This window comes from Ambystoma mexicanum, chromosome 3q (genome assembly GCF_040938575.1).
Source record: "Ambystoma mexicanum isolate Mex_15411 chromosome 3q, UKY_AmexF1_1, whole genome shotgun sequence".
Classification (NCBI taxonomy): domain Eukaryota; kingdom Metazoa; phylum Chordata; class Amphibia; order Caudata; family Ambystomatidae; genus Ambystoma; species Ambystoma mexicanum.
Window position 1 is genome coordinate 679,686,910 of NC_090926.1, and position 25,522 is coordinate 679,712,431.

A 25,522-nucleotide genomic window follows, 5' to 3' on the forward strand; every position below is an offset into this window, starting at 1 on the left:
AGCCCATTCTACATAGTGTACGGTCGACATCCACGGACATCAGTTTTCAACCCTATCGAATCATTAGAAATGCCCGCTGTAACGACCTTACACAAAACCATCACCCAGGTTTTTAAGGAAGCAGCAGAGCATCTTGCCAGAGCCAATGAGAAACAAGCAGTTTGCGGATCGACACTGTAGGGAAGCTCCCAACTACCAAGTCGGAGACAAGGTTTGGTTAGCATCCAAAAACATCCCCCTGAAAGGACCACAGTCATTCCGTCCCAGATATCTGGGACCCTACACTATCAAGGCTGTGATCAACCCTGCAGCCATGAAATTAGAATTACCGGCCCACATGCAGATCCACCTGGTGTTTCATGTCTCCCTCCTAAAACCATTGAGACCAGGTACGCAGCTCGATACTCCACGGGATCACGAAATAGTTGAAGGAGAACCAGAATACGAAGTTAAAAGGTTCCTAGACTCTAAGATGGTCGGGTCCAAGTTATACTACTTTATAGACTGGAAAGGTTATGGACCCCAAGATCAGACCTGGGAACCCAGTGAGCATGTCCACGCTCCACGAGTAATAGGCAGCTCCACCGCAATAACCCCACTAAACCAGGGCCAGGGGGGAAACCACCCATGAGAGGGGCCTTGAGGGTGAGTGCTGTCATGGCCACAGGCCCCAGAACACAAAAACCACACCATCTAGTGATGGGGTTCAATGGGTCACTTGACTCACTTATGTCCCTTTGGAACCTATAGACATAGGGGCCCTGGCTGGACTCAGTCCTGGCGCCTTGGGCGCCAGGCTCATATAGAGATGTGAGCAGGAACACTTTATTTCAGTGCAGGAGTGCTTTTACTTTATTTCAGTGCAGGAGTGGCTTTTATTTTACAAGAACTTTCCAGGAGCTGAAAGCCTTTATTCCAGAGAACATCCTCATGTGCTGGCTCATCGGGTGTGGCTCCCTAGGCCTGGTCTTCATGTGCTGACTCCTCGGGTGTGGCAGGCAGGCTGAACCTGCTGGGCGTGGCTTCAGAAGCTCAGCTATAGAAGCTGCTCCATCCTTAAGGCCGGTGCTTCGTGTTACTGTGCACTCGCGTGCAACGTGATGCTCACCACCGCTTGGACCAGTTTACTTACCTTTGGAAACCAGGCGTTCTCCTGCATACTCACATCCAGGAAACTGGTGCTTCATCGCTTCATCTACAGACTCATCTCCTGACATCCAGTGATCTTAATCCCGATGCCGCAGCACCGCACTTTGCATCCACGAACTCGGACCCTGTGAAGAAGAAGAAAGACAAGGTTAGAACGTCCATCCTAGGGCCGCGCCGCATTTGAACCCTGCACGGCCCCTAGTTAACAATTCACCAGCTACTGTACCACTGCAACTTTGTTCCTCATGCCCTCTGGCTGTCGCCTTGAGTTCCGCAGCTTCTGCTGGGTCGGCAACATCACCTGCAAGGGAAGAAAGCAAAAGCGCAAACATCAAAAGTGGAACGGACAGCAATACAAGACAACAAACTTTACAATACAACAAAAACAGATGAGGAAAGACAAAAGCAAACAGGAGCACTTACCTGAAGTATAGTGGCTTAGTCGCAGCAGGACTGGACTATCACGTGCAAGGGACCAGTGAAGGAACTCAGTTCAGATCATACAAGCGCCCCTGCCAGAAGCAGCAGGACGGAGTGCTCGCCAAAACTAATCAACAGGTGAGCTTTCCAGGGACAGCGCATCCCACGGGTACCACGGTTTGGGAGAAGGGGTCTGGAAGGGGATCAGGCGCACAAGGTGGCACACTCACGCCCCCTAATCTCCACGCAGGAGCAGCCCGGAGCAGCATCACCTATTACCACCAGTCACCACATAAGCGCAGAGGGCGAAGTCGGACCAGAGCGACCTCATCCCCGGGAGGGCTGCAACCGTGCCCCAACGCCTCTGCAGAGACCAGGTGAGCATAACAAAAACCCCCTGGAACCGCCTTGACACTGTTCAGCACCAAGAACTTCTTCAGCACCAGGTGCATTGTGTTTCTGCCCCCCTGGTCCTTCTCTGAAGGCCCCTAGAGACAGTTACAACCCTTTGCCCATTTGGTGCTGGAACCGAATAACCTTGAATAGTAAGGCTGATTACTTTACCAACTACCCTCCTGTCCGTATCCAGAGTTCATCCCTTTCCTTCGTGAAACTGTCTGTCCTCTGTGTTCCTTGTACATGGTGGGTTGTATTTTGTAGTGTGCTAGAACTGTCTGGTGTAGTAATAATAAAGTAGATATTTGTATACAACCTTGACTGGACAGTCCCTTTTATCATTCCGTCCACGTTACCAAAATTGGACAAGGAGGTCTTCTAATTCACTTGTATTCCAATCTGTTTGGATCCCTTCTGGTGTATTAGCGGTGTGGGGCTAATTGATGGTTTAGAAACTGATATTCATCCCTGGACCACTAGTGCCCAGGAAGTTGATTTGTCACATCGAGCATGGACATTTTCAACAGGGGTGAAATCATAGAACGTCTCAGCTCAGCAGGGACTTCTTGTGTTTGATAGAGGTTGTCATACACTGATCCAAGCCTTTGGCATGATATTAGTCTGCACATGCTGGGAGAACAAAAAGGGCATCGTTGGTCAGTTTTACATTTTTAATCAGACCAGCAATATTCCCCTGGGAGACTGAACTAAAGTCAAATTGTGCCGGCCCCGCAGGGATAGAAATTGTGGTCAATTTGTTTGTGAATATTTATCATTTTATTCATGAATAATTCATTGAAGGCATTAGCTTGTGCTGCAGAAGGAGTAATGGTGACATAGATACAGCTGGGGTAGAGGACATTGGAAATAGTGAAACAAATGTCCCTGGGCTCATTAAATGAAGTTTGAAATTTGTAGTGGAGGTATTTGGATTTGACCTCAAAAATTGCAATTTTATAATTTGTGGTAGGTGCTTTAATGAGAGACGAAGGACTCCTAGATTTCCTTCACATTCAAATGGCCTACTTGTGATACTTCCTCCTAACATAACGATTCCAGATGCAAGACTTTCACTGTAGATTTCTAGATAACTGGAATGCCAATGACTCTTTGTGAGTGGCATTTAATGAGTTGAATAGAATAATCTGGAGGGACTAGGGAATGAAACGTGGCATTTGAGGCCTCATTAAAAAAAGTTTTGATAATGAATAAAAGGTCTAACTTGTTTTGTTCCCTTAGGTCATGTACCTCAAGTGCGTGTAGGACCACCGATAGAACATTCACTAAAACAACTTTTACCAGGGCGAGGAGCAAGTCAATTTCAGTATGAGCATGATCAGGGAAACAACCCTTGATCTTATGCGCACGGATCTTATTTAAGGTCTGTAGTGGCAAAAAGTCTGGTTCATGTCTGAGTGCCAATAATATTTTACTGGGGTAGCCGATTCTGGCCCTAGAATTAATAGTTCTATATCAAGGAGGGTGTCAACTAGGCCTTACCAGTCTAAATTAGTCCAATTCACCAAAGTTATGGGCCACTCAACAAATATATCTAGCGACGAAAAGGATAGCATCTCCTGCCGAACGTCTGAACTCAGCCAAAACAGGCTTTGGGTAAGTGCGTTGCACTGATCAAGATCTTTAAAGGAATGGTTCGCGCAAAAAATTGTATTTCCCAAAAAGATGGGCAATAATAAAACAAATATACTCGCTGCAGTTTTTCTGCCTGTAGTCTCTGGTCCGTGTCCTCCGAGTCCCGGCACCAATGAAGGAAAAGCCACCCAGTGGTAGCTTTTGTTTACTACAGCTGGATGGCTTTTCCTTAATTAGTACCGCAAAAGCAAAAGCCAGCACAGGCGGGCATCCATTTCACAAAATGGATGTGCCCATGTGCTTGCTTTTGCAATTTTTGAGCTTGAATTGCTCAAAATTTTACATAGGAACTTAAAAAAAGTGCTAGTATATTTGTTTTATTATTGGCCATCTTTTTGGGCAATAAAACATTTTGGCCGAACCATTCCTTTAAGCCCATTGCGTGAACATATGATGCGGTCAGAAGGGCTCTGCAAATCAGAGTATGCCAGGAAATGTAGTGCCAATCCAGCACGGCAATCGGAATGTGAGGAACAGCAGCGAAAAAAAGTAATACAGTGCTTCGTAGAAAAGTGCCTTCGTTTTATTGATCAGGGGCTTCTTCAGAAATGAACTAACCATAACCTATTTTAGGTCAACTGGCAAGACTTCTTTTTGGAGGGAGGAATCAATTAGCACCCTCAATTCTTAGCCTGGGCGTCTTCCCAAAATTGTATTGATTCTAGCCAGACACAAGCAGTTCGGAGATATAAACTGTGAGGTTGTTAAATGTCTGGAATTATTTTCTGCAGGGTGTTTGAAGACACTGGTAGAGAACAATTATTTGTGGTCTGGTGTCCTGCTTCTAGAACAGTTATATTCCCTTTAACTGGACTGATGCTGAACCAGCTTGTGTTTTGAACTAAGGTTGGAATAGGCAACAGTGTACAAAGAGAACAGTGTGTGAGGCGTTTGTAAAGAGCGACACGGATATGAATGAAAGCCAAAAGGAATATTTGAACTTTATAATTGAACTTTGGAAGTTAAGAAAAGAAAATATACCATACACACAGTGGTCCGGTGCCACGTGGGTGCTCCTTCGAAATTCGCTGTTAGGTATCCAACTGATGCTGAGTGTAAGAAAAGGAATACTGAGATTGAAGTGGTCATGCAACGGGTCTTTCCAAATCCTGTGCACATTCGAAAGTCTTTGATAGTTTGAAGTGCATTGCAATTGGTCCGAGCCCGGATGAGGGAGACTAATTGATCAACAGAAAAGGATCTGAGCCCTACTGAGGGGGATCTGGGGAGAACTGTGAGTCACCCGAGAAATAATTATCTGAATTTTTGTTTTGAAAGGATTTGAGCCCGACTGAGGGGGATCCAACATTGAACTTTGGTTTCAAAAGGGATCTAAGCCCGGCTGAGGGGGGTCTGGGTGAACCGTGGGTCACCCAAGTTGAATACTGGAAAAGGAAAATAATGTTTTTGTGTACTAGACCCCCTTGTGAAGTTTTAATTAACACCCTTGAACTATGGTCACTTGTCTGTCTTACTGTTGATATCATGCCTTCCTTACACTTGCCACTCATATTCCTGCCCCATGTGCACCTGCAAGTGCAGATGTGGCAGTATTACTGTGCTCTAGCACCTTGAAGCGTCTCATGTGCTGGATGGAATTACCAATAATGATCTTGGACCCAAACAACCGGACAGACTCAAAGAATATGGCAAAGTGCTTTTTTATTATCAGCATAGAAATAGCATAGGGCAATCTGGTGAATAACTGGCAGGAATTCACGTACTCACACCCAAATGTGATTATACAACGGTTTTATACCTCGATATGCGTCATCTATGACATCACCCTGCGTGGCAAACTGAAACCGATTGAAGGGAGGGATTGGTTAATGGAACATATGTACCTTTTAATATATATATATATATCAGTGTTAATAACTTCATTGGCTGTCCCTTGGCGCGCCTCGAACTACCTCTAAATACGTATAAAACTGATTATAGCAGAAAAATGGCAACAGGTTGGTCCTCTGATTGGTTGGCATGCTTTCCCAACCTTGGACTTTTGGCTTGTTAGCGTCACGTAAGCAAAACGATACTCGGGTGTCGCAAGCAATGTCAGACTACTCCCCACATTCCCAATTAGTCCATAATCTCTCATCGGTCAGGCCCCAAGCCAAGGCTTCTCCTTTGTAGTTGACCTTGAAGCCTGCTCTCTGCTCTTGTACATTTAAGACAGTGTAGGTATACTATTATCTTCATTTGGGCTTAATGAATAGCCCTTGTTTTCAACTTCTGAATCACGTGTGAGGAGACCACAAACATGTACATTTACTGCTATTTGATTCAATTGATTTGGGTGTCATTACCCTTCTTGGCCTCTAGAGAATTGCTCACTCTTTCCTACATGGGTTTTCCACATCTTTAATTTTCTAATACTTGGCTCTTGCAGATGTTTTCTCCTTTGCTTAATCGAAGAGAAATATGTCCTACGGACATGGCTTATTCTTTTGACTCCCCTTGTGCCTTGCAATTATTCCTCGAAGTAGCATCCTCGATACCAGGGCAATAAACTCCTCTTTATTCCTCACACAAAGCTGTTTTTCCAGCATCTCCTGACTCTGCAGCCCTGTTCCGTCTCCAGGGTAGCTTGAATTGTTTTAATACGAGTCCAACGGCCACTTTTCCATCATGGCCGCTCTTAGCCATGTTATGTTTTCCTCTGCAGCAAGCTTCTATATGTCTCATCTCCCTTGCGTTCTGCGTATGTACATGTATTAATCAGCAGGTTACTTTATCTTCTTTGCATATACAATTGCTTCATATGTGATTATGTTTCTCTAGTTACTTCAGCTAAATCCTTAATCTTTGAGTATTTGCATATTGCTTCAGTAGGTCTCAGTATCTTTCATCTTTGACGTCACTCTGCTCTTGTCATAATTCATGTATAGCTCTATGATGTCCAATGATGTGTGCAGATATAATTTCTCCCTCTCGGTGCGAGAGTACATTAGATACGGTTGAGTGAATATTGTCTCTCATACACTCAATGCGGTATTGTCCCACATAGGGTTCTCCTCCTATTGTTCCAGTATGACAGAGTTGAGGGGGCGGGAGCTAGAGATAACCTGTCCACCTGCTCCTCTACATTACTTTGATAGGATGTTCCTCAATCCAATAATTGAAATCACCTACTAGTCTGCTACAATTTCCAGTTGGTTGTGATTAGTACAGCCTGTTTGTTAGGTTTTATTGATCATGTGAGTCTTTCCGGCTGGCCAGAGTAACAGTAGAGTGTCTTAGAGAATGAATGGTATTACAAATGGAGAGTGATGATAATTTATCTATGTCCTCTCTGGGAGAATTGTTGGGCAGGCAAGGAAAACGAATGCTGATCAATGAGAGGATGTTTGGATTTGGTGTTGTACCGGCTGGAGTTGGCATTTATGCTGTGTAAGTTGGTACAGACATGATCTGAGAGAAGAGTCCAGCATAGAGGTGGTGTTTCTGAAGAGCTATTTGCACCAAGATTGGAGTCACTGTTAAGGATTTCAATCAGGCACACGCCCGGGTCTCGCTTAGCATGTGATGCACACATGAAATACTTATTTATTGTGTCTATAGGTTCAATATTGTGAGTGATATACTACTCATATCACACCCGTCTCAAAATACCCTCCAGGTCACAGTGCACCAGGAATCAGGCTAGTTTGTAAAGGTGAATATTTATTTATTTAAAATTCAAATCACACAAGTTTATATATATATATATGTATATATTTATAAATATATATATGGGGCATCAGTCACCAATGTGGGAACAATACAATCAGAAAATAAGTAAGGCAATTGAATTCACTTTTGAACAGCACAGAAGATAAAACACAGGGAAAAGACAGTTTTGGTTGGCGAACAGATAGCGCTTAGGTTAATATTTCCCCCTGCAAAGTTCTTAATTCAGAATTGATCAGTTCTACACAGAGGTCAGTAATCAGCAGGTATTCTGGAATAAAAGAACAGTATATGGAGTTTGAATATAATTTTCCCTCCCCAAACAAGAGAGAAAACGTTTTGGCACTTTGACACTTTTAAAAATTACAGTTGAAAATGGCTTTGTGAAACAAGGAAGTGTGGGCAAAAATGCTTAAATTGATGTCAATTCCTATGGGAGCAATACTAAACAGATTCTAACCAACATGAGCTACAAGATAAACAACAGTACACACTTTAGATCGGAATGGAAGTTAAGAAACACTTTGGATGGGAAAAGACACGTGTACAACTTTTGCAAAATGCGAATTTGCTTCAAAATTTCATTATGCGATTTTTAATAAAAATGTTGCGCAATGTTGTGGATGTAGCTCGGGGTCTTAGGTTTAACTGAGAGTTGAAATTAAGAATCTGGCTATAAAATTGAAGAAGTTATGGAAGTTTTAGTGAGAGGCATTTTTGAAATAATTAGAACAGAGAAAAGTAGAAATTCAGTTTTAAAAATGACAGATTGGGTTATTTAAACTATATTAATGACTAGGAAAAAGAGAATGCCACCTGTGAATCTCCACAGTTACGCACGGCCGCTTGTAACTCTTCTCGTAGGATACTTTGGTTTCCGTTCCGCATGGGAATTACTTTATTTAATTCAAATCTCTAATGGGTTATGGTTTAATGACACAAAATGGGAAAAATCAGCTCAAGAATGGTTCTGACAGTGTTAGGGTTCTGAAGTTAAAGATGGGATAGGTTGTGATTGGGATAGGACAATGCAAATACACTAGGGGTTTCTATGATTCCTGTTAATACTTACAGTCCACTGTAAAATAAGATTGGACCATCAGGGTTCTGGTCATTGGATCGGCTCTACCGGCAGCAAGGCACCTCTGGCAGGATGGTCAGCTGGGCAGTTTTGGTCAATTGAGTAGCTCCTCAGACTGAATTTGGATTGGATTGGCCCTTCTGGTCACTGGGCATTGTAGATTAGCAGAATTGCGAGTTTCAGCAGGCAAGCCTTAATGGTAGCGAGCCAGACTGGATCAGAATTATTTTCCCTGAAGTTTGGGATGGTTGGATCTGGGCGTAGCTGAAAAAGTTCAGCAAATGCTGGGCCTTGGTATTGCAAACTTATCTGGACCAGGACAAGACGAAGAAGTCAGGAACAAGAGGAATAAGTCAGGAACAAAGAGCTGCGCAGAAATCAGGAGGTGGTCAGCCAGCAGTCTCTCTATGTGTGGTGAAGTTCCTATATTTATCCTGCCAAGTGACATCAAAAAGTTTATGGTAGGGGCAGAATTTCAAACCACACACCCACGGCTGTGAGTGGTCAAAGGCACTTGCCTTGTTCTGGTTGGAAGTCAGAAAAGAGCTGTCACATTGATTTGAACCACAATCTAACTTTTGCACAAATGCACATTTCTATAATTATGCCCCCTAATAAAATCGGACACATGCATTATAGATTTAGTGAGTTATCTTTACGTCCAATTCCCATCTCTGTGAGAGCTGTCTTTGTCGTTCTGTGGAATTTTGTCAATTTTAAGTTTGACCTAACAATTTCTAATTCAGTACATATCTGGGCGTTTATCACTAGAGCATGGGTATACAATATTAGACTTGCAGCAGTAATAGTTTTGCTACAATTAGGGTTTTCATGTAACTTTGGTTCTTTATGAAGTAAAGGGTTCACTAATGTCTTCAAAGCAAGGGCATAAGATTAGCCGGTCAAGTGGCACAGCGAGTAGAGCGCCCGCTTTGACACCCGTGCAGAGCCTGTTAACGCAGGTTCGAATCCCGGCGGGGCCAAACTCAGCCTTTCATCCTTCCGAGGTCGATAAATGAGCACCACACACCGTGGGTAATAATAAGCAGCGCTCAGATACCTGAGGGTTTGTAGCGCTATATAAAAGCCTAATTATTATTATTATTATTATTATTAGATTTACAACTACCAATTTTTAGATTTGTCCTCCTTAATGGGGCAAAGTTAAAGGTTTTCAAAACTTAATCACAAATAGGCATTTTAAACAGATATCTTTTAAGTTTTCTTTTTTTTTTACTTTCATTCAACTGACAACAGCTGTCACATTCCTTTGATCAGGGAGGGGTGTAGAGGGAAATTTCCTGCCATTGTCCTTGGCTGAGCCAGAGACAAAAGACTGATGAGTTCATTGTTGTCAATATGCGAGAACCACCAGCATCAATTCAGCCTTCCTGTAGCAGCCTAGTGTCAACATGAAGTGTCATCTTTCCCAGCTGGGCACTGTCCAATCAGAATTGACCAGTTAACTCCAAACTGGGTTACTTTAAGATTGACCTACAATCTTTCATATAAAATATATACAATGCACAAAGTTTATAGGGGATTTTGACAGTTAAAGGAATTAAGCCCTTCACAAAAACAGGCTTTTAAACAGGCGAATTTTGCAATTTCTTCATGGAAAAAGCACCTTTAAACTGAGTCTTTTACATTAGAGTTTCCTTTGCAGCATTCACATCTATTCAGCACCATTTCTGTCCTTAAGTGCTGGAATCTGGAAGTAAATATTCAGCCTTTGCTTGGAGTTATCTCTGCACAGCTGAAAATGAGACAGATTGTTATATGTTGCCACTTTTAGCTGCATTCTTCTCGTGTAACTGAAAACAAACTGTTGGTTGACTGGTTTTTCATGAAATACATTTCTTAGCTGCTGTCAGTCAGTGAGGCCCGTTTTTCTCTGAGCCACCTGGATAATCTGTGATTTCAGTCCACTTTTCAATGGTTCACTTGGAAAATGAATGAATTCTGTGCCAAAACAGCACTTTGAAGGTTGCAATTGGTTGCATTTTTAAAAAGCATTTTTGATTTTTAGCCCACTTCTGTGGCCTTGCTTCATGTTACATGTAACAGCACCCACTGGCATTCTCCTGCATTGAATTCTGTTTTTACACCAACTTTGACTGTGTGTGGCAGGGGTGTACAGCCTTTTGTGATGGTAAACCATGCGCAGTTCTGCAGATATTTGCACGCACATGGGTTAGCACATCCATTTTTGGCTGTTTCTTTCCCCATTGGCAAAGGGGTGCAGTGGGACGCATCGGCATGGGTAAAAATATCCCACATCACTAAGAAGCATAAGAGCAGAGGATTATGAACAAACTTGTCAAATTCGTCAAAGAAATGTGCTAGTTGGAGTTAAGGGCCTTAAAAGAGAAAAATATTGAGCTATGGGGAACCAGCAGCCTGTTGCTGTACTCGGATGAGATGGCCTGCTTTCAGGGTGCTTAGAAGGATTTTGTTCTTTATCATACATACCACTCCCTGGGGTGAAGGGAGTATGATTTTAGATGGTGTTGAGGCCATCATATTTTGCAGAGATTTCCGGCTAGGATGGGGGTGGAAGTTGTCATAATCTGTGATGAAGCTAGTCATGTTGCATTTGGATATGGCACGTGTAATTCATAATTGTTAGTTTGTTAGTGTATGAGGGTGCATGCTTGCTAGATGCTGATTTTTGTTAACAGTGGTAGCGCTATCTCTGACCAGCTGGAGTATTTGAGAATGTTTGACCTATAGGGATGTAGGTAATGGTATTCAAGATGTGTATGTGGAGAAGCATGACTTTGTAGGCATCCATGTGACCAGTAATGGAAGGACCAGAAGGAAGGTGTTTGATGGAGAGTCTATTGTCTGACAAACATGTGAAATATGGGTACACTATTTGGGTCTGAGATGGGGCAATCCAAACACAAATTGTTGGCCTGCACCAGCTGGTTTGCCTCCAGAGTCATCCCAAAGGAGTGGGGGCAGTCTGGCTGGGGATTGAGGATGTGGACTGATGAGCAGGAGAGCAAAGGGTTTCTGGGCTGAGAAGTACCTCCTCATGGGTAAATCCTTATTCTGCATGTTACTTTTTGCCATCAAGTGGCAAGCTATTTCACCTCCTGGCATACACCCCTCTAGGATAATATGATACCTACGACTGGTACTGCTGGAGTGTTTTTTTTATTCCATAGGGTAAGTGGGTACCTTTTATGTCTTTGTTTAGCCTTGTACAAAAATAATCCATGTTGAGCCCTATAGTACATTGTTTTCAGCATGATCTATTGTGCGGTGTTGAGGTGGGTTGGAACACAGAATCTCTGTTTTGTAGCCACACTAAAGAAAGAGTTTGAAAGAGAATTGATTTTATTCCTACCTTTGCAAGACATTAAGGCAGTGATAAGTTTGGGAATGTTTTAGACAGTTTACCATAATTAAACTTGGGATTTAAAGAGATCTAATCCTACAATATACAAACTATCATAATCAGTTGGCTGTGTATCTCTGCTGTTACTGAATTGAAGCAGTGCTGATGAAAAATAAAGTAAAATAGGAGCTATCTTATTATGAGTACAAAAACATATCATGTCCTGACAAAGGCTAGCAACATATCATTTTTTTCTCATTTAGATTCTAAAGTTTGGGCTAAACTCCAAATGTAAGACGCGTTTAGATTACAGTCGCACTGATTTGTTTCATCACTTCACCATTCACATTCATTTGTAAGGAAGCAATTCGTCTTGAAAGCTCTTTGAATAACATTGACTACAATGTTATAAATGCTGAACCCACTATAATCAAAGGTAACCAACTGGATTGGATGGTTACTCAAAATCTGGCAACTAAAAACATTAAAAAAACATGCATTTGCTCAGGCCACTGTAAAATAACTTTTAAAGCTACTCTACCTTACCCTAAGGAAAAGGAGGACAATAGGCCCAGGAACTTACCTTGCCATAACTACAAAGAAATTGAAAGATGCCATCTAGTACAATGTATGAACCAAATTGAGAATGAATATAAGGCAGAGAATTCATGTGATATCCTTATGACACGCCTGATTCACTTCACCAAAAAACTAGTCGACCAGAATGCTCCATTATTGACTAAGTTAATTAGATCCAACATGAAACATCTCCATTGGTTCAACTCTGAATTTGTGGAGATGAATAGGGAAAAAAGGAATGGAGAAAACAGGTGGAGAAAAAATCCATCACCATCCAAGAAGGACTATTGGAAGGAAAGCGAGAAAATGTACAGGAACAGCATCAGTGCTGCTGAGAAAAATTATTTTAATCAGCAGATCGACATACTGAAATCTGTTGAGAAGCTGCAAGGGAGTCAATTAGGAACACTCTAGCCACTAAGGACAGTCATGATCCATCTATCGAGTTTAGTGATAACAGCGGAGCGTCTTTCTGTTACAGGGAGATGGCCACAGAGGACATGGTGAAAGTGTTATCTGCAATTAAACCTACTACATGTGCTGAGAACATCCTGCCGCCTAAAATAATCCTAGAGCATATTGACATCTTTGCGCCTACCCTGACTAAAATCATAAATGCATCCTTCCGCGACCAAGCTGTTCCTAGCCGTACAAAACAAGTAACCATTACACATTTAGTTAAAAAGCCCAATTTGGATCAAAGAGACCCCAATAACTTAAGGCCCATAACGAACTCCAATTTTATATTGAAAGTTATGGACAAAATAGCCACATCGCAACTACAGGCTCACGTTGAAGCCTTTGAATTGTTACACCACCAACAATCAGGCTTCCGTGTTGCCCTTGGCACTGAGACTGCTATGCTCGATCGCCAGACAAAAATGCTGAGCATTATGGATAAAGGGAACACGGGTCTCCTCATCTTTATTGACCTGAGCACGGCATTCAATCTCCTTAACCACGATCTTCTTGAAGCCTCAAAGAAAACTGCCAAGTGCTCCAAGGAGGCAATTGGTTGGATAGCATCCTTCCTATCTAACAGGCCATCAAGAGTGCATTGGGGCGACAAATTATCCTTTGAAAAAAACAGCGACTGTGGAGTCCTGCATGGTGCGAGCATGTCTCTGCTACTCTTTAATCTTTACCTTAGGTTCTTGTGCATAGTCCTCGACCACTTTAACATCTTATTCACCAACTATGCTGACGATACTCAGCTAGTGGTTGAATTAAGCAGGGACTACAAGAAAGACAGTGAAACCGTAACATCAATTTTTAATACAGTTGAATCCTGGATGGACCACAATTGGTTATGCCTGAACAGCAAGAAAACCGAGTTGATGGTTTTTGGTTCATACCAAGCAAGGGCCCAACTTTCCTTGAATTATGAGTCCTTGATCAAGGACACTCACATTCAGGTTTTGAGCAAGGTTAAAACCCTCGAGATGATTCTAGAAGCTTCTATGAGCGCTGACACTCAAGCTCACTATATCAGCAAAAAGTGTTTCTACTACCTCAGATCATTAAAAGCAGTCAGACCTTATCTGAGTGAAGATAACTGCAACACCATAGCAAGAGCTACCATTTTATTAGGTCTAGACTACGGCAATGCACTCTTACTGGGAGTGAAAAAACAATGTGTTGTTAGATACCAACATTTTCAAAATAATGTGGTCGGGATAATTAAACACAAATCCAAAACCGAGCATATCAGCAATGCCAGGAAGGAACTACACTGGTTAAGAGTAGAGGACAGAATACAGTTTAAGGCCCTCACGCTGGTACATAAGTGTATCTATGGGAAGACACCACTGTACCTCATGGCTAAGATCCACCCTTATGCACCCAGCCGAGCGCTAAGATCAGCCGCATAAGGTATGGTGGCCACAGCACCCCACAAGCGCTCAAACGACCTAGGGTATGCTTTCCCCACAGTTGCTGCTGGCAACTGAAATAAATTGCTTCTAACCTGAGATTGGAATCAAAATACTTTCGTAAAAAACTGAAGACCCACTTGTTTAAATGATCTTAACCTCCCACTTCAACCAGACACACACCCATTCTTTGTGAGGTTTACCACTAGTCCAGTGTACATGTTTTTAGTCACGTATGTTGTATTGTGTTTGTGAAAAGGCGCCCTGATGCTGGTGAGCTACTGGCCCCATATAAATTAAAAAATAAAATACATCTTTTGCTTAAATGCTTAAAACCTACTTATGTGAATATTCCATCGTCAATCTTTTGCAAACCCAAAGCACCTAGTGGTGAATAGACTCTCAGTGGTGTACTATACACATACACACATTAATTCAACATATCAATTAGATAAAGTAAAGCCTTTTGTATTCATTTTTCGAAATCACAGGAAAGCAATCATTTTTGGCAACAATTTTTTAAAAACATGTAACATTAATAACAGATCAGAGGACATGAGTCCTTGACAATGTGGGGAGAGAATGTGGCTTGAAGAGCAGAATTTGCAGGGGAAGGTGGAAACATAAAACGAGGACAGGACAGAATGACATAGGATGGGATGGTGTAGGAGGTGCTGTATTTAGGATGGAGGGCTGACGGAAAAGTGTTGTAGGATTGCCCGTGACAATAGGGAGAAAGGGAAGCAGGGTGATGGAGCAACATAGAGTGCTAGAAAACCAATTCTTCAGAAAGGAGGTGAGGGCTTTGAGGTTGCATTTAAATAGTGTTAGAGTTGGAGAGGGAAAGGAGCATTCCAGAGTGTGGTATCGAGGAGAGGAAGAGAGTGGAAACGAGAGGGAGCACAGGCGGCTCATGTAGTGGCAGGGAGGTGAGCCGAGGATGGTCATACCGAGTGAGGGGGAGAGTAGGGTGTGAGATGAACAGATAGGTAAGGTGGTACAAGTTCATAGATAGTTTTGAAGATAATGACATTTATACCTAGATCTTTGTTTCATAGATAGCCAATTTGGCGACAGGCAGAGAAGGTAGTGGTAAAGCGCGATAAGTTGAAAAGTCTGCAGACTGCAAAGTTGAGGACTTTCTCCAGAGGTGAAAAGGCATAGTTGGGAAAGCCATAGATGAGACTGTCCAAGTAGTCAGTTCTAGAAAGGACTAAGGAGGAGATTAGCTGTTTAGCGGTATTGAAATGAAGGAGATGGCCAATTTGTCTGACATAGAGGAAGTTGAGTCTGACTGCAGTTGTGTCATGGCCACAGGCCCCAGAACACAAAAGCCACACCATCTAGTGATGGGGGCAATGGGTCACTTGACTCACTTATGTCCCTTTGGGTCCCATAAACACAGATGCCCTGGCTGTACTCAGTCCTGGCGCCTTTGGCGCCAGACTCATGTAGAGTTGTGAGCAGGAACACTTTATTTCAGTGCAGGAGTGCTTTTAATTTATTTCAGTGCAGGAGTGCTTTTATTTTACAAGAACTTTCCAGGAGCTGGAAGCCCTTATTCCTGGGAACATCCTCATGTGCTGACTCATCGGGTGTGGCTCCCTATGGCTGGTTTTCATGTGCTGACTCATCGGGTGTGGCAGGCAGGCTGAACCTGGTGGGCGTGGCTTCAGAAGTTTAGCTATATAAGCTGCTCCATCCTTAAGGCCGGTGCTTCGCGTTACTGTGCACTCGCATGCAACGTGACGCTCACCACCTCTTGGACCAGTTTACTTACCATTGAAACCAGGCGTTCTCCTGCATACTCACCTCCAGGAAACCGGTGCTTCATCGCTTCATCTTCAGACTCATCTCCTTGACATCCAGTGATCTTGATCTCAACTCCGCAGCATTGCACTTCGCATCCACGAACTCAGACCCTGTGAAGAAGAAGAAAGACAAGGTGAGAACATCCGTCCTAAGCCCGCGCCGCATTTTAACCCTGTGCGCCTCCTAGTTAACAATTTACCAGCTACTGTACCGCTGCAGCTTCGTTCCTCATTCCCTCCGGCTGCCGCCTCGATCTCCCCAGCTTCTGCCGGGCCGGCAACATCACCTGCAAGGGAAGAAAACAAAAGAGCAAACATCAAAAGTGGAACGGACAGCAATACAAGACAACGAACTTTACAATACAACTAAAGCAGACACGGAAAGACAAAGGCAAACAGAAACACTTAGCTGAAGTATATTGGCTTAGTCGCAGCAGTATTGGACTACCACGTGCAAGGGACCAGTGAAGGAACTCGGTCCAGATCACACAAGCGCCCCTGCCAGAAGCAGCAGGACGGAGTGCTTGCCAAAACTAATCAACAGGAGCAGTTCCGAGCAGCATCACCTATTACCACCAGTCACCACATAAGCGCAGAGGGCGAAGTCGGACCCGAGCGACCTCACCCTCGGGAGGGCTGCAACCGTGCCCCAACGCCTCCGCAGGGACCAGGTGAGCATAACAAGTTGCAGATTTGGGGCCGAAGAATGAGAATTTGTGAGATGGGTTGAAGATGACACCAAGGTTACGAGTGGAAGCAGGGTAAGGAAGATAGGAGAGAAGAGAAGAAGAGGGTGGAGAGGAACAGCATGTGTGTTTTGCTGCGAAGTAGAGAACTTCAGTATTAGTGGAGTTGAGCATGAGCAAGTGAGATGCCATCCAATTTTTGTTGGCAGAGATACATTTAGAAATGGTTGACAACAGCACGTTTGATAAGGAGGGAAAGGAGAAGATCTGTGGTCAGCAAAGTGTTGATAGAAGAAAACCGTAATAGGGGATCAGGCAGCCCATAGCTTAAATAGAATGAAGAGAAGTGAACCAAGGACAGACCCTTTGGGGAACTCGAACCATAAGGTGGGAGTGGGGAGGTAAGGTTGTTCCAGGACAAGGTATCAAGCAAACCAAGCAAGGGCCTTATTTCTAATGTCAAGGAGATGAAGTTGCTGGCATTGAGGAGAGCTGTATGTTTCCCTTGTATAGATAAAGGTGAGCAGCTCCAATTTGGGCCAGCCTTCTATGCTTCTCCACTCAGATAAGCCCACTCCAGTGGGGATTCCTTTCTGGGCCAGTCTCCACCTACAAAAGGTGGGTGCTGAGTCAAACAGAGTTCTAGCCCCGTAATTATTTTATACTAGATGCTTGTCTGTTGCACCAATCACCCCATCGGGACGTCCTGACCAGTCCTATGGTCTTGTATTGGGACTCTGCCTCCTCCGTCTCACGTCCGGGTCAACCTCCTTTCCAACCCAGGTAGGCAGGCTCTGCTCCTTATTCCCAGCCCCATTCAAACGTGTCCCGTCAATGCCGCCACAATTCCTCCGTTGGCATTCTTTTTCCCGTTGGCTACTTCCGGGAATGGATTCCTGGCTGGAGCAGCTTTTAGAGTGGGATCAGCTGCCTCGAATGCCAGGCTGTTCCTTCCGCTGTCAGGCTCCGTTCAAACAGCGCATCGTAGCTGCTGCGCAACGTGGAACCCGGTGTCATGTCCCCATGGGAGTGCCCATTCTCACAATGGTTTAAATGCTTGAAATTCAGTTTGGTATGGCAAAATTCCTTCTTCACACTGTCATGTATTCACCAAGCTACCTTCAGAGTGTATATGCTCTGTCTCTTGCTCGGTGTTACTTTTTGGTCTGTCTGCATAGGACAAAGACAAGGTTGGGATAGGGAATGCTAAATGAATTGTCTGCATGTTGATCCTGCTTCTGTCTCTGCAAGAGTCATAGCAACAGGACAAAGTCTGGAAGCGCACATGTTTTATCAAAGTCAACGGTATTGCCTCCAGTAGCCGTTTATGATAGTAGCTCCAATGTTTTCTAGGCGGCAGAGAACCGAGCAAACGAGGACAATTCCTTTTTTCAACATGCAAATATTTCAGAATGTATTACTGTACCAAGAAATGTTCTACAATGAGTCATGTTTTAGCTGGTATCATGATGTCAAGGTTAGTGGATGGACCATTTTGTTGATTTATGTCCCCACGGCCATGTTTTAGACTATGCAGCTCCCCAGATGTTTTGGACTTCAACTTTGATAATTTTTCATCACTGACTATGCTGGATAGGTCTGATGGGAGTTGAAGTCCAAACCATTTCACGGCCACATAATGAGTAAGCATGTACTAGAGTCAACTAGCAGATTACTAGGCCTTTAACCACAAGAATCTGTGAATCCAAGACAGGATGAGACCAATCAGGTTAGACCAGTGAAGAACAGATCTTGTCCTGAATACGCTGATTTCCTTTTCAGGCATCTAGTATGCTGCTAGGAGCGATTTCTGACCTGAGAAATCACCCAGCACTTTTGGCCATTTTTTCCCCCTTCCAGCTGTGGCAGTTATTACCATTGGGCATTATCCTTTATGGAAAGTGTAGGGTTTACACATATGTTGCGAGACACATCAATGCCACAACCACATTCCTTAGCTCCTTCCTTTCGTTTTTTTTTTTAAATAGGGTTTCTTAAGTCCAACTAGTTTTTATTAGGTTGTCTAAATCAATAATGCCCAATTTGTTTTTCTTTCTTTCAGGAATGCTGGTGGTGATCGTCTTGCTTCTCATTGCGATTGTGGTGGTGGCTGTCTGGCCAACAAATTGACCGGTGATGGAGATACCTGTGTATTAGCCAAGGAACACCATATCCTGCCCCCTACTCCAGACGAGAGACCCATCTCCTTAACTTCTTTGTTTGAAGAGCCTCACCAGAATGACTTCTCCAACACTGAGACCTTGAAGACTCATTGTCATTTTCGAATGAAAACACCAAGCGGATCAGGGGGCCTTCAACGTCCCGCATAGTGGACTAAGAGGACAACTTTGCTTTTTATGTCGATAATTGTCTTCTATGTCTAGAGAACACCATGTTTCCATTAATTAAACCACTAGTTCCATCAAGTGCCCAAGGTCCCTGTACGCAGCTCCTTTTTGTCCTGGTCTCATGAATTTACAGACACTTGTTACATTTTTGTTAGAAGGTTGACCTTGCTGTTGCTGATGTTGCATCCTTATCTGTGGCCATGACGTCACTTCTTAAAGGTATTATCACCCACACCCTTAGTTACAAAAGAACACCTTGCCCAGCTGCGGTTTCATCGGTCTCACAAGCCACCTGCAGGTTCTCCCCTCATTTAGCAGTTTGTTAAGAGTTTTCCATCATTCGTCTTATTGAGGAATGGTTAAAGCAGGTAATTACTGTGAAGTGTATGATACATTTGAACATCCTTTCATTGTGTGGCGACAAGTTTGGCTCGGGTGGAGAATGTGGTACATTAACACCAGTCACCTGTCCCTTGTGTATGGCTGGTGGTTGAAGGCGTTCGTCTGAAATGTTTGCTGACAAGAAAGAGTCTGTTTGTCACTTCTGTACACTTATCACACGCCTAATCGGAGAGAAAGTGCATACGTAATTAGAGACTCCATATATCATTAATCTCCCTTGACTGAAGCAATAACAATGCAACAGGTGAGGGAAGCACATAGTGGCGAATAGAGGACTGCTCAGATTTGTAACTTTCTAAAAACTCCCATCAAGTTGTTTTGAGAAGAATACTCCAACCCCCTTCTTTCCATTCTGCTTGTTTTGCTGGAATGAGTATGGTCAACCTGTAAACAGGTTTAAATAATAAATTATGTTTTTCACCTGGCCTCAGAATCTGGCGGGTATTAGCAACCATTTCTGTAGAGGACTTTTTCACATAGTTTGATAGCGTGATGTCAAATGCTCTCCTGTGTTGGACTGTGTGGTTAGGGTTGTCCTTGAAGAAGTAGCGTATATGCCTGCCTTCTTGGGTTAGGCTTGAAGCCCTTTCATGGTACAGTCAATGCTTACCATCCAATGTCTTGGGTATGGTGTGTTATGTCATTTCAATACAATATTGGACTCTTGTTCCCAAAATCTGACTTTGAACACTCCCACTCACCAAATCGATAGTCACCAATGCCAGGTATTTTGTAATTGTTATCACAGAGCATGATGGGTGCCTGAAATGAAGAATTTGAAGCAACTCCTTGAACGTGTGCGGGCTTCAATCATTGTAGGAGCAGGACTTGGATTCTCATGCTAAACAGAACATACCATGCATCTGTCACTCAACTTTACTGACCTAACAGGTAGGTTACACTGCCCTCTGATGATTCTGGGTCTAACGATACATGCACCGCTATCACTTATCACACACTTCATGTTCTGCCCTTTGGAGTGTGAGCCACATCCTTGGAGTGTGTTCCTCCTTTGCTGTCCTTTGAATTCATTTATTTTTATGAAGGCCCACTGAGAGCGTTGTAGTTTGTGTGATTTGTGCACTGATAGGCGTGTTTGCATTTTCCAGCAGAACACAGCAATCGTGCCCAGGGGTGAAGATTCTGTGGGTATATGCATTTAAGGTCAAGATGCATTTTGTACATTCATGTCAAGTCGTCTGAAATAAAACTGTACAATGAGGACTTTTTTTAACATTGAACTACTTTGCAGAAATCATTCACAGTGCCAATTGGAATTTCAGAAATTATACAGCAATAACAAAAAAAATAAAATGTAACCGTATGTGGAACACCTATACTTGTGTCTTTTTTTTTCAACAGATTGGTCAACCAGAGTTAGCAACGAGAAGCTTTAACCGCCAGTGAAATAGTCAGACTATAAACACCTGTGAACCATTCTCTCCGCAGACAATTATACTGGCTCTCTCAAGTGTGACTTTGGCTCTGGACCCCTTTCTGTAACGACTTGATCCTATAGACTCATCTACTACCTCTCATTCCCATGTCCGACCTACTGTAATGAGTTCGAGCTATGGAATATATTTATATTTGTAGTGTTTGATTTATTATGGAGCAATATCCCTGATGCAATACCCTCCTTAATGTGTTAAAATATACATTGGGCACAGCTAAAGGCTCTGGCCACTGGTCATGACTGGTTAGTGTTGTAATGTGTGATGTAACCAGTGATGTCATCAGGGATGTCATCTGTAATGTCATCATTGTGGTCAAAGGCTGCGCAACAGGGTGCGCGAAGTAATTAAGGTGGATTTAGCTGAATTTATCTCCATAACGTCCCTGTGACTACATTTTTTTAATGGAATTTCAAGGGTTTTGTTATTCCATGATTTTTGTCCCACGCCACTGGCCATGGGCCCTGCCTACTGTATATTTTAGAACGCTCCCAGCCCACTGGCCTTCAGTCATGGCCAGTGGGCCCGGTTTTCTGCTGAACCTATTGTCCACTAGCCATGGCTTTTGCCCATGCTCACTGTATTTTGGGACTCACTCCCAGACCACTAGCCATGTCCACTGTCCATTCTACAACACTAGCAGACCACTAGCCATGATGTTTGGCCATGGCCAGTGGGCACGGCCGGAGGCTGTGCTTGCTGTATTTTTTAAATCACTACCAAACCACTGGCCATGGCCTCGGGCCATGCTGCCTGTATTTTTTAAATCACTACCAGACAACTAGCCATAGCTTTGGCCCATCCCCACTGTATTTTTTAAATCACTACCGTCAGCCATGGCGAGGGGGCACAGCCTTTGGCCATGCCCACTGTCCATGTTAGAACACTACCAGAACACTAGTCATGGACTTTGGCTATGGCCAGTGGGCACAGCCTCTGGCCATGCCCTCTTTATTTTTGAAATCACTACCAGACCACTAGTCATAGCCTTATGGCTGTGCCCACTCTCCATTTTAGAACACTACCAGACCACTATCCATGGCCTTCGGCCATGCCCACTATATTTTTTAAATCACTACCAGACTGCTAGCCATGGCCACAATAACCATGGCCTTTGGCCATGGCCAGGGGGGCCCAGCCTTTGGCCATGTCTACTGTCCATTTTAGAACACTACAAGACAACTAGCCATGGCCTTCGGCCAGAGCCAGTAGTCACGGCCTCTGGCTGTGCCCTCTGTAGTTTTTAAATAATTTCCTGATTACTAGCCATTGCCCGGCCATTGTCCATTTTAAAACACTACCCGACCACTAGCCATGGCCAGTGATTTTTCACTCAGACCTCCCTGTATCTGTTAAAAAGACAGAACCTTTTTTTAAATTACTTTTCTGCCATTGCTGTATAAGTAGGGTAATATCTCTCATGACTGGCTGCAAGAATAACATATGCCCAGGTTTGAGAGGTTAACCTCAGAATTCCCCTGAATGCAACCATCGCTCAAAGACATTTATCAATCATACTGATTTTAACCTGTTTTGACAGTTGTATTGTTATGTATATAAGATGGCAGGCTTTGAGAACTCAAAATTGTTTAGACAATACACAGTGAGATTAAATTATTTACCAAGGATCACACACTTTGGTTAAGTATCGTGCTACAAGCCCCTTGTTTTATGGCCGATCTCTTGGTGACTGTTGTGATACATCCCCAACTCACCGCATTTAAGCAGCACGGAAAAGGGAAACAAATGACCGGCTGCAAGAATAAAATATGGTCAGGTACTTTTGCCTCCATAGTGAAAAGCTGGCACCCATGAATAAACGCACAGTAAGTGAACATATATCTTAAAGAGAAATATACAAATATATTGTCTTGACTTTCCCCTTAGAAAAATGTGTTAATGACAAAATAGCATTGGAATTTTCAAAAAGTAATGTACACATGAAAAATAACCTGATGAGGAAGTGTTCCAATAAATATTCTGGCAAATTATAAAAGATGCTCAACTTTTAAACACAGCAGTCTCAAGTGAATTATTCCCTGGAAAACAAAATCCCAATATGAAACAAGTGGTCCTGTGGGTAAGCATCTGCAGTGGGAACATGACAACCAGAGTATATTCCCGGTAGCCAAATACTTGAGCAAGTTTATCAACGCAAAAAAAACCAAGGGGTTACGTCTGCCCTCTGCAAAAGAGTTTGCTGTCCAACCACATGTGTCCTTCACTTGTGCCCTGAAAAGCAGCCCCAATCGGGGGACAATAACTGCACAAGTGTCCAGGATTGTAACCTCTCTTGCCACATCCTTGGCAAACACTCATGACTTACTTGCCCTCTCATTTCCCCTCCTCACCCCCATGTCTGGCTTTCAACAATACTCAGCTTTGTAAAGAAAACTTGAAAAGTACACATACCATAGTGTCACTCAAATATATAAGTCCTTATAGAACTATGTTAGGCTAAAAGTGTACAATTGTGGCATCTTGACCGGGAGACTACAAATACCAGAATGCAATTCAGCAAAAGGCAGAAAAAGTGTCTCTCAGAGAGCACTGGGAACATAGAAAATCTTTAAACCATATTGGGGCACTATACATATATAAATATATATATATATGTATATATATATATATATAACACAGTTATTCTAGTATGCCTTGCACGTGCACGCTGGATTTGCAATTCTTTAAGTATTAGCAGTTCTTTACCCAGAGAGAGCTGCTCTTTTCATTTAAGCCTCGAGGCAGCTTGACCTTCACAGTGCAATACTTTCAAGGACTGACAGTAGCACAGTTTTTAAAAAAAAGAATGTGGATGCCCCATGTTTTGTTAGTGTGTTATGAAATATTTAAAACTAAGAAAACACATGGCATCCAGTACTGTTCTCTGTCTCCCATCCATGCAGTAACTTGGACCAACCCTTCTTAGTTCAAAGTGAGGAAGGGGCCGGCCCCCTGAGGCCATGTTGCTTTAAGTGGTCTTGTAACTTGTGCTCATCAATTAGGCGACATGGCCTGAGGGGGCCGGCCCCTTCCTTGCTTTGAAGCTAAGCAGGGCCAGGCCGGTTACTGCATGGATGGGAGATCTGGATGCCTATTTTAGTATGGACTACAGATAGTCATGGCTATGTGTAGTTTATATCCGCGAATATCAAAAAAATGCGGGGTAAGAAATGCTTTTTTGCATCACCAAGTGCCACCCTCATCTGTGCCAGCTTTCCCCACTCCCCTGATGGCCTCATCACCTCCCCTGCCCTGTCCCATTCCCCCCATAAAACACGCAGTTTGCTTTGAGATGTCAGCTATTCGCAGCTATATCCGAGGTTGCAGAAAAGCTTTGTGGTGCAAACTCAGTCCCTAGACCCGCTCCAACTCCAAAATGTTACTTGGTGTCCTCTTGCCAACCTCCCGCCCGACCTGTAGTCTGATGGCATTTGCATCTTGTTTTACCTGGAAAAGCCTTTTTTCGTTGTTTCTTTTTCTGATACCCTTAGCTATAACCGTGACTATCTCTGACAAAGAGAAACAAAAAGATGGCGGCTCTTTCATTTATAAACACCCATTTTCTTGGCAATTTACCCAAGATATAGCTATCTATTTTGTAGAAGAGGGCAAACCCGTCTCCATCAAATATTTAAAAAACTACCGAACGGAATAACCCGAAAGCACAAAAGGGCCCTGAATCAATGCTTTGTGCCCAAGTTGTTTCGGACTTGGTCAAAATCATTCCAGTGGTTTTGGCCTGTGCAGTGGAGCAGAAATGAATGGGGAGTAGGCTGCAACTTTGTTTTTTTTGGTTTTTTTGTTTTAACTTTTTTCTTTTGTAACAAAAATGTACCAAAATCTGCAGTCTGGGGGGTGGGAGGGGTGTGATGGGGCCCGGACGTACCTACTTGTCTTCACTATATCGACTAATTCCATTGCACGAGGCAAACATTATTTGCAATTCATTTATTGGGTTTCCTATGGGAGTCTAAGTCACTGTAACCATAGGGCAGCAACCACTGCCCTATACTATATTATAGGGCTGGCGGTAGTGGCCCTTTAGTTATGGTTAAGTTGCTCAACTCCTAGAAAGAGCACTTTTTGGCGGCTTATAGCATTCGCACCATTTGATGAATCCTCACCAAACTTTGCAAAACAAAGTATATGGCGAGCTGGGAATGATTTAGCAAAGTTTGGTGCGGTTTTGTCCAGGCGGGGTAAGGTTATAGGAGGGTCCCAACATTTTTTAAATCCTCATAGACTCAATGGAAAAAAAAATGTTGCTTGCGCCTACAACCCAAACCACTGGACGGATTTGCACCAACCCTGCGCGAGGAGCAGCGGCTTGGTCCCAAAAGCGTGCTTTTGCAAATTTGGTGTAAATATGTCCAGTCGTTTTCTTTTTTTAAAATGGCCATAAAGTAGTTGAAACAAATTAGTGATGTCTGGGTCCGGTCTACGGACTCATTTCCTGATTCAGAGTCTGCGGACGCCTCTGGACCAATCAGACCAGCGTGAAGTTTGCTGATTGGTCATTTAAAAACGTGAGGTGCCTGAAACCTTTTGAAACCTATGCCATGTTGGATTCACAAACTGCAACCGTAGTACATGGACATCACAGTAAAAACATTAAAAAACACAGCATTGCACTTGTCAAACTAATGAAACAATCTCT

The 25,522-nt window shown here is 43.3% G+C and overlaps 1 protein-coding gene across 1 annotated transcript in view; it reads left to right on the forward strand.

Moving 5' to 3' along the window:
- Positions 1-20,748, forward strand: part of STX8 (syntaxin 8) — a 1,659,484-nt gene extending 1,638,736 nt beyond the window's left edge. Inside the window, exon 8 of the mRNA XM_069654576.1 lies at positions 18,724-20,748. Coding sequence (XP_069510677.1) covers positions 18,724-18,791 — 68 coding nt within the window. The 3' untranslated portion in view covers positions 18,792-20,748. The remainder of the gene's footprint in view (positions 1-18,723) is intronic.
- Positions 20,749-25,522: the final 4,774 nt, after the last annotated feature.